Source organism: Equus przewalskii, chromosome 1, assembly GCF_037783145.1.
Source record: "Equus przewalskii isolate Varuska chromosome 1, EquPr2, whole genome shotgun sequence".
Lineage (NCBI taxonomy): Eukaryota > Metazoa > Chordata > Mammalia > Perissodactyla > Equidae > Equus > Equus przewalskii.
In genome coordinates, this window is record NC_091831.1 from 157,652,103 (window position 1) to 157,663,568 (window position 11,466).

The following is an 11,466-nucleotide window of genomic DNA, read 5'->3' on the forward strand; positions in this document are numbered from 1 at the left end:
TATATGTGTGTGTCTAATGTGTGTAATATGCCTATGTGTATGATGACTGTAAAAGTTTATGGGCTAAGCTGGGGAAAAGTTGTGACCTAGGCATTGATTGTGGTGACATGCTGAGTTCCACCCAGGTTGAAGGGCGTGGGCAGAGCTGACTAGGTATAAAATATGTAGCATTTTCCTTGCTCATGGTAGATGCTCAGTCAATACCTGTTTTCTTCCCTTCCAATCCTTTGGCTGGTACTTTAATTTGGACTTTGATAAAACAAACAAGACCAGTGCCCATGGATCATCTCCTCTCCTTGGCTCCAGAAGATGGGAATTTCTAATATAAAAATACAGTAGCTGTCATCTGTATAGAAGCTATAAATTCCCAGGATTAAAAAGGACTTTCTCTATCAGCCACAGACTGACAGAGGTCCCTACTAGAGTCATTCATTAAGAATGTCTCTAAGTAGGCTAATGCATTTTAGATGGGTTAAGGCATTACCTTTCCTGAGGAATAACACATTAAGTAGAAGATATTAGTACAAATGAGTTTATCTGATAATAGCTGTTTTCACTTAGCAAAGAAATAGGGTGGGGTTAGACATCTTTAAAATGCAACTCTCCTCAAGAATGGAGCTTAAGATAAATTTTGTAAGAGGGAAGGGCAAGTAAATTGGAGATGGAAATGTTGAGGACACAGGTTCACAGAGTCCGTGAGAATTCTGTTTGCTAAGTGCAGGAGAGAGATACAGAGTAAGAGAAACATTCGCTTCACACAATTTGCCTAGTGCAGGGATGAGGAGAAAGAAATACTAAACATTAAAGTACCTTGTGCTTCTCAGCCTCCTGCCTTGTTGAATGACTCCAGCCTTGAAACAATTCGAGAAAAGACCAAGGTATCATCATTTTCAATTAAGTGACTGCACACCTTCCTAGAACTCTGACCTCAATGAGTAACCAAAAATCTAGGTTGGTCATTATGTTTCAGGGGCAGCTCCGTAGCTTTGCAAGTTTTCAGTACACCTGGGAATGAATAGACACCTGGGAGATGATGACCTATACCAACCAAACTCACAAGACATTAATGTTAAATCAGTAGTTCTTCATCAAAGATCAATTTACACATAGGGAATACTGATATTTTTTCTCACATTAACTACCGCTTCAAAATGTAGTGTAGGACAGGAAAAAAATCTTTTTCTTCTACCCTTCCAGGTTCTAGAGCAGAGAGTGGGAAAGGGTGAGACAGCAAATTTAAAGTTTTCTAACTGAATTTATTTTCAATTATACCAATTTTGGTATAATCGTAATTTAACAATTATAATAGAATGCAATGAGTATTAGTGGAGTCTGAACAGATTAAGGCTGGACAGTTGTTCTGTGCCTAGAGAGGGGGAGAAGGTAGAGGGAAAGCCCAGAAGAGAAGACATTTGAGCACAGCCTTGCAAGATGGGTAGGAAACCAAGCTGACTAGGTTAGAAAGGCTATTCCAGGAAAAGGAAATAACACCTGTAAAAGTATGAAGTGTTAAAGTATAATTTTTTCTAAATGTTAAAAATGTGACTATCATGAAAGTTTTAAAAAATGAACCCATGATATTGAATAAACTCATAAATAAATCCATTTTATTCAACTCATTCAGTAATGAGGAAATCAGTAGTATGTTAAAACCATTTCCAATGTAATTTTGGTTTACAGAAATTTATATCCTCTGCCAGGCAAAACTCGTTTGCATTGCTATGAACAGCAAACATCTGGGTTGTTATCAGTTTTGTATGATTTCATTTCTACCCTGCAAGTTGATCAAAGGTATGCTCCTTGGTAGTGTCTGTTTATCCCCAGTGGGTCTGCAAGACAACATCCATGAAGGGACATCTGGTAATCTCTTTTGTCTATTTCCAAGTCTTGGACAATTTTTCCCTTCAGATGGCATGGAAACCTTATGACTTGTGCCGGAAATTATACAGAGCTTCTCATAACTGGTGTGGAAAGGAAGAAAGGCATTGTAAGAAATAGTATGATGTAACAATTAGACAAAAAAAAATGGTATCACATGCTCAAGTTAGTCAAAGGGCTAAGGATTGGGGCCATTTTGAGTTTCAGGCCTTCAGCTCTGCAGAAACAAGAAAATTAAACCTCACAAAGGAACCTAGAACTCATCACTTAGCATCAGCCTCTGACTCACTGTTCTGGCCACTCATTGGTCAGATGCCTGACACAGAAATACCTCAGCAACCATGGAAGAGGGAGTGTTCTAAGAGGTCTGAATATGGTTCATAATTGTTATAAATAAGTAACTGTTTGGTTAAAGATATTAATCTTCTGTTACTTCAGTGACAAGAGTTTGGGACTATTACTTTTGCAGTCAGCAAGCATATAAAGATCTAGGGAAAGGAATAGACCAAATGGCAGGCCTTAGACCTAATCTCTTCCAGCCAAGTAGGAGTGTGGAGAAGACACAGGTGTGTTTAAATAGAGACTCCCTAATGGACACACCTCATATGCCTTGAACTTGCTTTAGAAGTGTAGGACTGGCACAAGGGCCAAGCCAACCACCAGGGTTCATTCCCTACACAGCTTCTGACTGCACTCAGGACATCCTACTCCAGAATATGGCACCTTGACATATTGACTATTTCAAGCTGAAGGAATTTGAGAAATGGCAGGTGCAGGAAGAACTTTCTCACCTTCCCCGGAAGCAGGTCATAAGATCATTGTGTGAGAGGTGCCCTCCCTATCCAGAGGAAAGGCGCATCCTTATCTCCAAAGACGGAGAGATGCTGAGGGGAATCTGAACAGACAGGCCTTGCTAAGTTTCCCCCAGTTTGTTACACTTAGCTCATACCCTTTGTTCTAGCACATCTTTCCATGACTTTCTACTCTTCATCAAACCTAGAATGAAAACGCTCAGATTTAACTGCTTCTTCGGGTCTTCATTTCCTTAGGAAGCTTCCTGTGTCATGTAAAACACATTAAATAAATTAATATGCTTTTCTCGTTAATCTATCTTTTGTTACAGGGGCCGCCAGCTCAGAACTTAGAAGGGTAGAAGGAAAACATATTTTTCTTCCCCCACAGTTCCAAGATTTGGGATAATTTAAAAGAGATAGATAAGAGAAGTAAATTCTCCCATTCATGCCCTCCTCCATCTGTCTTGCACCTCACTCATGGTGGCAAGACAGGAATTCACCTGCCTGAATTACGATAAAGTGGAAATTTCATCTCAGGAGTCAGGCAGAAGCCCAATCTTGAGAACTTGGACATTGGGTGAAAATCAGTGTCAGACAAGAAAAATGATTCTCAAATAGGAATGGATATCAGAATCACTGTTCTGGGGTTGGCCCCATGGCCCAGTGGTTAAGTTCGTGTGCTCTGCTTCGGCAGCCCAGGGTTTGGCCATTTCAGATCCTGGGCGCAGATATGGCACACTCTTCAAGCCTTGCTGAGGCAGCGTCCCACATGGTGCAACCAGAAGGACCTACAACTAGAATATACAATTATGTACTAGGGGCCTTTGGGGAGAAGAAGAAGAAGAAAAAAAGTTTGGCAACAGATGTTAGCTCAGGTGCCAATCTTAAAAAATAATTTCTAAAAAAAAAAATCACTATGGAGCTTATTAAACATGGACATGCAAAAACCTCACACCCCAAGATTCTGATTCAGTCGGCCTGGGATCCTGGCATTTTTAAAAGTTCCACGGGCAATTCTGAAGTGAGGCCAGGGTTGAGGCCCCTACCTAAGGACATGGGTGACTTGAACTGTTTTCCTCTGGTAGTGGGCTTGAGGTACTGTCAAGTTGTGGAACTGCGGAGAGAAAGGGGACTATTCTAAAACATCAAGCTGTAGAATAGTATATATGAGCACTAAGCAGACAGACAATTTTTTTTTAATTAATAGACATATTTGTTCAGAGTAGTTCCAGGTTTACAGAAAAATTGAACAGAAAGTACAGAGTTCCCATATGCCTCTTCTCCCCTCCCTCCTAACCACAAGGCACACAGTTTTCCTGTTATTTATGTCTTGCATTAGTGTGGTACTTTTGTTACAGTTGATGAACCAGTATTGATACATTATGATTAACTAAAGTCTACAATTTACATTAGGATTCACTCTTTGTGTTGTATGGTCCTATGGGTTTTGACAAATGCAAAATGTCATTGTAGGGGAGGAAAAAGTTTTCCTCGACCCTCTTAGGGTCCCTGACTGGGTCTGAAAATTAAACTGGCAAAGACAGATTAACAGGAGAAAAGCATATAAACTATTAAATTTTTACAAGTACATGGGAGCCTTCACAAGAGAATGAAGACTCAAATAAGTGACCAGAGCAGGAAGATTTTATACCTTTTAGACAAAGAAACAATCAATTTGTAAAGAATTGACAAGACAAAGGGGTTTGGTCTATGCATAGCAGATGGTGAAGAAGTAGCAAGGTTTGTTTATACGGTCTTCTTGGCCCTAGATTCCCTGACTCTGGTGATACAGATGCTTCCCTTCCTCCTACAGGGAGGGTACCTTTCACATGGGAGATTTATCTCCCGCTTTCAGGGAAGAAGGGCAAGGGGGGGATATAAGAGTGACCTTCCTGTTTCTGCTGTTTTCTTAAACTCCTTCAGCTTAAGATGTTCAACATGCCAAGGTGCCATGTTTTGAGGTGGCTCATCCTGAACCCCATCACCATGTTTCCGCAATTACAGTATCATACAGGATAGTTTTGTGACTCTAAGAATCCCCCACGCTGTCCCTATTCACCCATCCCTCACACCATCTCCCAACCCTGGAAAGCACTCATCTTTTTACCTTCTCCATAGTTTTGCTTTCCCAGGAAGTGAAATTATAAATAGCCATAGAGTATGTAGCTTTTCAGGCTTGCTTCTTTCATTTAGCAATGTGCATTTAAGGTTCCTCTATGGTTTTTTGTAGCTTGATAGCTCTTTTTTTTTTTTTAACGTTGAGTAACATTCCATCATCTGCATGCACCACAGTTTGGTTATCCATTCATTTATTGAAGGACGTCTTGGTTGCCTCCAATTTTTAGCAATTATGCATAAAGCTGCTATAAATATTTGCATACATACTTTTATGTGGACATAAGTTTCCAATTCATTTGTATAGATACCGAGGAGCTTGACTTCTGGATCTTATGGTAAGAATGTGTTTAGCTTTGTAAGAAACTGACAGGTTGTCTTCCAAAGTGGCTATACCATTTTGTACTCCCATCAGCAATGAATGAAAGTTCCTGTTGCTCCACATCCTCGTGAGCATTGGTGTTACTGAACCAGGTTCGTTTTTGCCCACCACACGGTATGCCAATCACCAAGACAACAAGTTTGCAGCAGAGAAAGTGTTTATTCGTGAGACAGCCAAGCAAAGAGATGGGAGAACAAGTCTCAAATCTGCCTCCCCAAAAAAGGGGGATTAGTGATTGTTAGAGGATAGAGAGGAGGAGTAGTTTGAAGTGTGGGAATAGACAATTGGAGGTAGGGAGAAGTGAGATAATTGATGATCTGTACAAGCATAGTCAAGCTTCACTGCTTTTCGTAGGACGTACGTTCACAAAATGGTGGTGTTAGCATGATAGGAAGGTGGAGTTTTCAGTCCCCTGATGTCAGATGATCACCATAGATCATTCACACAGGCCCGGTTGATGAGTCAGTGGTCTTAACTGGCCAGAACTGGACAAAGAGTTGACTCAGTTCCTGAAAAACTGAACCACCTGTTACCACGGTGACCCAAGCGTCAGAGATCAATGGAGTGTGCATTAGTAATGCATTATCTAACTACTTTTGCAAACAGACAACTAACTGAGTATAGTTAAAACAAGATGGCCTCCAGTTTTACTTGGAGTTGTCAATTTTTTGGACTTCAGTCATTCTAATAGGAGTGTAGTAAAGCTGCATTGTTGTTTTAATTTGCAGTCTCTAATGACATATCAAAGGGATTACCAGCCCACTAAAATGGTCTGAAAATTATTTTAAACTGAAACATCAGAACAGACAGCAGCCAGAGAAACAAATATTATCTGAACTTAAGCAGAACCCCCAAACTACAGCTACCACTGCCCTGAGGGATTTTTCTGTTTGAAAGAAGACTGACTTTTAGCACCAGGAAGTGTGAATTCAGCAGTTATAAACTCCCCTATGGGGAAACTTTCAGCCAGGAAGAAGACAGGGTACCCCTTCCATTAACATCAAAAAGCCCAGGAGAACCTTCCTTACTTTCCCATTGAAGCCCCTAAACACCCTCCCACCCTTTTATTAAGTTGGTGTTTAAACCTTTACCCTCTGACTATCAGCTGAAATACTAAGTAAATAAACCTTGTCTTTTCTCCTGTTAAGATGTGTTTTTAAAAAGTTAATTTGCAAGCCACCCCATCCTTCACTCTTCAAATCTAATATGGTTGAGAAAAAGTTTTTCTCCCAAAAATGTGACTTTGAATATCTTTTTATATGCTTATTTGCCATCCGTTTGTCTTTGGTGAAGTGTTTATTTGGATCTTTTGCCCATTTTTTTTTAACTGGGTTGTTTGATTTCTTATTGTTGAGTTTTAAGAGTTCTTTGTGTATTTTCCTAATAGTCCTTTATTAGATATGTCTTTTGCAAATATTTTCTCCCAGTCTGTGGCTTGACTTTTCATTCCCTTAACAGTTTCTGTTGCAGAGCAGAAGTTTTTAACTTAAATAAATAAATAAATAAAGTTCAACTTACACAGTTTTTCTTTCATGGATTGTGCTTTTGGTGTTATATCTAAAATGTCATCGTCAAACCCAAGATCACCTAGATTTTCTTCTATGTTATCCTCTAGAAGTTTAATAGTTTTGCATCAACATTTAGATCTGTGATTCAGTTTGAGTTAATTTTTGTGAAAGATGTAAAGTCTATGTCTAGATTCACTTTTTTACAAGTGGGTGTCCAGTTGTTCCAGCACAATTTGTTGAAAAAAATATCTTTTCTGTATTGTATTGTTTTTGCTCCTTTGTCAAAGATCAGTTCACTATATTTGTATGGGGCTATTTCTGGACTTACTATTCTGTTCCATTGATCTATTTGTCTATTCTTTCAGCAATAGCACATTGTCTTAATTACTGTAGCTTTATAGTAAGTCTTGAAGTTGGGTAGTGCCAGTCCTCTTTCTTTGTTCTTTTTCAGTATTGGGTTGGTTATTCTGGATTTTTTGCCTTTCTGTATAAACTTCAGAATCAATTTGTCCAAATCCACAAAATAACTTGCTGGATAATAGTTGGGATTGCATTGAATCTATAGATCAAGTTGGGAAGAACTGACATCTTAACAATACTGGTTCTTCTTATGCATTGTAGGGGAGGAGAAAGATTTCCTTGACCTTCTTTGGGTCGCTGGTTGAGGCTGAAAATTAAATTGACAAAGACTAACAGAAGAAAAGCATACAAATGTTTGCTAAACATTTGTAAACTAAATGTTTACATATACGTGGGAGGCTTCACAAGAGAATGAAGACCCAAAGAAGTGATCAGAGCAGGAAGTTTTAAACCTTTTAGATAAAGAACGAATAAATTTGTGAAAAATCGACAAGATAAAGGGGTTTGAGCCAGTGGTAGTCCAACTAGGGCCTAGTTAGGGAAGATAAGGATTAGTTTAACAAGGGTTGTTTGGAGATTCCTTTGGTGCCATCTCTGGGCTGATAAGCGTCTATCTCCAGGAAAAGGAGAAGTTATTTCCTGCCTTTAGGCAGAAAAGGGGAAGCTTTTTTTGCATCCACTATTTCTTAATTGCCTTCAGCTCAAAATAATTTTTATGTCAAAGAGCCATATTTTGGGGTGACATATTTTGGTTTCATTCAGCACGAACACAGAATATCTCTCCATTTATTGAGATATTATTGATTTCTTTCATCAGAGTTTTATAGTTTTCCTCATAGTGATCTGGTGCATATGTTATTAGATTTATACCTAAGTATTTCGTTTTTCTTTGGTGCTAATGCAATTGTTTGTGTTTTTAATTTCAAACTCCAAATGATCATTGCTGGTATATAAGAAAGCAAATGAATTTCATATATTAACCTTGTATGCTGCAACTTTGCTATAAACAGACATCTTTTTTATCCTGTAGATAATTAGAGCCATTAAAAGCACTGGGCAAGAGTGTTCCACTATTATATTGATGCTCAAGGAAGACTAATCTGGAAGTTATATATAGAATGAATTGGAAGGAAAACAGACTGGAGTCAGGCCATGCATGGAGGAGGCTTTCATGTGAGCCCTCCATGACAGAATGAGGTTTTGAATAAGGGTATTGCAGCACCAATGGAAAGGTAAGAACAGATTCAAGAGGCAGATGCATGGGTCTCTTCACATACAGTTCCCTCTTTGGGATGTCCTTACCATCCTCTTCACCTAACTTCTAATTAATCCCCAAAACTCAGTTCAAGTATTATGCTTCCAATCATCTTTCTTCTCTACTACCTCCTCACAGTTTCCTGTAGTTTCCTCTGTCAATGGAAAATGACCAATAACCATTCTATAGATAAGAGAAATAAGGTGAATTTTACTTGAGCCAGAGTGAGGATTGTAAACCAGGAAGGCTCTTTCAGAAAGGAAGAAAGTGTTCTGGAGAAGCGTGGTTTTCAGTACAGTCTTAGATCTTTGTAGAACAAACAACATACATTAAACACACCCACGATACATTTTCAAAGTTTCAAAGAGGTAGTTAGTTGCAAACTAGCGGGTCAACATGACCCTGATGTTGCAAGAGGGACTAATCTGGTCGTTACCAATAGGAGTTACCAATAGGGTGTTAACAATAGGGTGTAGGAGGGAAAGTATATATTCTTATCTTAAGAGAGTGCATTCTTCACTTTAATGGTTAAAGCAGATGTACAATGTATGTTTGATAGGCCAAAAGTCAGGCTTTTTTGGTTCAGGTTGAATCAGTTTTGAACCCGAATAGTTATCCCGTATACCTCAATATGTGAAAATCTTTTGACACCTCCGACACAGCTGTAAGTGCTATTAATATTTATTAATATGTATGGTATTTATACATTTACCAGATGGTCTCTTTCATTAGATCATGAGCTCCTGAATCTGAGTAACGCAGTATCTGACTCAATAAATGTATGCATAAATGAGTGGTTCATTCAACTTTGTTGTTGGAGCTCACAACATTACCAAGTATATTGCAGCTGTTATATCAGATTTACATGGTATGTTTTCTTCTAGGGAACTGAAGTCATAGAACTTCAAAAAACTGAAGCTTCAGATCAGAAAGGAAGTAACTCAGATCAGGAAGTGATCAGTTCCTCAAAACTGTGGGTTTTGAGTCACATTTTTTCTGTAAGTAGACTATTTCTTCCTGTGTATACAGCAATATTGATTCTATTTTAAAGAGCAAGCTAAGAGTCTCATCAACACTGTGCACAAGAAATTCATCCGCCAAGCCCTAGGTTTCTGTTTCCTCTGCTACACACTGGCAGCTCTAGTATGCCTGGGAGAGAAGCAGCAGACAAAAGACTTTGAGCCTGGGACTACCTCCCCTCTTCTGTTCTCAGCAGGAGCCTCAGCACAGAGACCTGGTAAGAGAAGAAGCCTCAGGGCTGGGGAGATTAGGGCAGTGAAGGTGGCTGGGAGGCCCAGGTCAAATAGGTGGAGGGTAAATATTTCAGGAGGGAAGAGGGAAGAGACAAAGTTTCTGACATGGCCATCAAAGGCATGAGTACAGGACATAGAGTAGAATGGGATCTGCTAATCAGAGGAAGGTTTTCCTTACTTCGTACTCCTCCTCACTGGGCTTCAAGTTCTTCATAGAATGGTGAGACTCAGTGAGAAAGAAAATGGTTTAAAAAAAAAAGAGCGAAGAAACCTTAAGAAGAACAAGGAAAATCTAAATGGTTACAAATAATGATTTTGCGCTTATTGGTCCTATTACCACAATTATGTTCCTTCTTCCCACACAGAAAAGATGGTGCTAAGTCTCCTGGGACGCTGTCCCCTGTTCCTATTGCTGCTGGGACTATGGGTGCTGGTGCATCCACTTTGTGCTTGGCCTAAGTCTCTCACCCAGGCTCGCTGGTTTGAAATTCAGCATATACAGCCAATCCCTCTCCAATGCAACAAGGCAATGAATGGTGTCAATAATTATACCAAGCACTGTAAACCTGAAAACACCTTTCTACATGACTCCTTCCAGAACGTGGCTTCTGTCTGCAATTTGCGCAGCATCATCTGCAAGAATGGCCAGAAAAACTGCCACCAGAGTTCCAGGCCTGTTCGCATGACCCAGTGCAGTCTCACGTCAGGGACGTATCCTAACTGCCGCTACAGGGATGCTGCCCCATACAAGTTCTTCATTGTTGCCTGTGAACCCCCTCAGCAGGGTGACCCTCCATATCACTTGGTTCCTGTACACTTAGATAGTATTGTTTAAAGTTTCCACCATTTTCCCCTCACTTGGCACAGGTTCTCTTATAATCTCCTCTGCTTTTTTTTTTTTTCTTTTATTGATTTTCCTGGTTCCCATAGAAGAAAGAAGGAAGATATTGGGAAAATTAGATTGCCTAAGACACCAGACCAGAGTTGGGACAAAAAGAAATGGGATCTTTTCTGCTTTGGAGCTTTGTGTGTTTTGAAGGAAGGCAACAAGGAAGAGGGCAAAGAAAGATCCAGGACTCTGTATTTTTAACCTTGGAACTTCTGCCAAGCTTTGTAGCTCTCTGTTCACAGCAATAAAACTACTTTCTTCTGCATTCTAATGAGTGTGAGTATGACTGTGTTTGAGATCCCTTTCACATCGTTGTCAGCCTGGAGCAATCTAGGCCTACATTTGCCAGTATTCCAAAGAAAGCTATTTTAGCTCTGGCAAACTTTGAGATTATTTCGTTCCCTGGGGCCTCTGCTACTTCCCTTGCCCTTGTGTCTTTGGGACTTTGGAACAAGAAAGTCCTTCATCCGTTCAAACTCTGCTCATGGCTTTATATATTTCCCTTGAAACCATTGTCTATTGTGGGGGACTGGAATTAGCCACCCAAAGATATGTCTCTTTGGCATGAGGATTATTTGGGGCTCCTTACTTTTAAAAAACTGCAGACAGGAAAGAAGCTCTAAAAAGTAGAATTTATTTAGCCTTTGTTAAGAGACATTTACATTTGTAAAGGAAATCTCCATCTGTAAAGGTGTCTCCCTCTCTGTACTAGGAAGAAGGAGGGATGACCTTATCTCTAGAAACTCTTAATCAAGGTGGAAGGCAAGCACTGTAGACTGCATAATAACCTGACTTATGTTTACTGTACTTTTCTGGTAATCTCCCATAACTGACTCCTTCCACCCCCAACATCCTTCTTTGTCTTTAGCTGAGGATAGTATTTAAGATGAGGACTTCTGCCATTTTGGCAAGTTGCTCTTTTTGCCTGAGCCTCTCCCATGTATACATGTTACAAAGCTTTGTTTAATTTTCTCCTGTTATTCTGTCTCATGTGAATTTAATTCATTTTCTGGCAAGAAGGCCCCAGAGCAG

General features: G+C 39.6%; 1 protein-coding gene across 1 annotated transcript; it reads left to right on the plus strand.

The window, feature by feature from the left end:
- The first annotated feature begins 2,204 nt into the window (after positions 1 to 2,204).
- On the plus strand, positions 2,205 to 10,705 carry RNASE6 (ribonuclease A family member 6). The gene is made up of 3 exons (XM_070626523.1): positions 2,205 to 2,243; positions 9,177 to 9,529; positions 9,911 to 10,705. Exon 3 carries the CDS (start codon positions 9,916 to 9,918, stop codon positions 10,378 to 10,380), a length of 465 nt encoding a protein of 154 aa, XP_070482624.1. The 5' UTR covers positions 2,205 to 2,243; positions 9,177 to 9,529; positions 9,911 to 9,915; the 3' UTR covers positions 10,381 to 10,705.
- Positions 10,706 to 11,466: the final 761 nt, after the last annotated feature.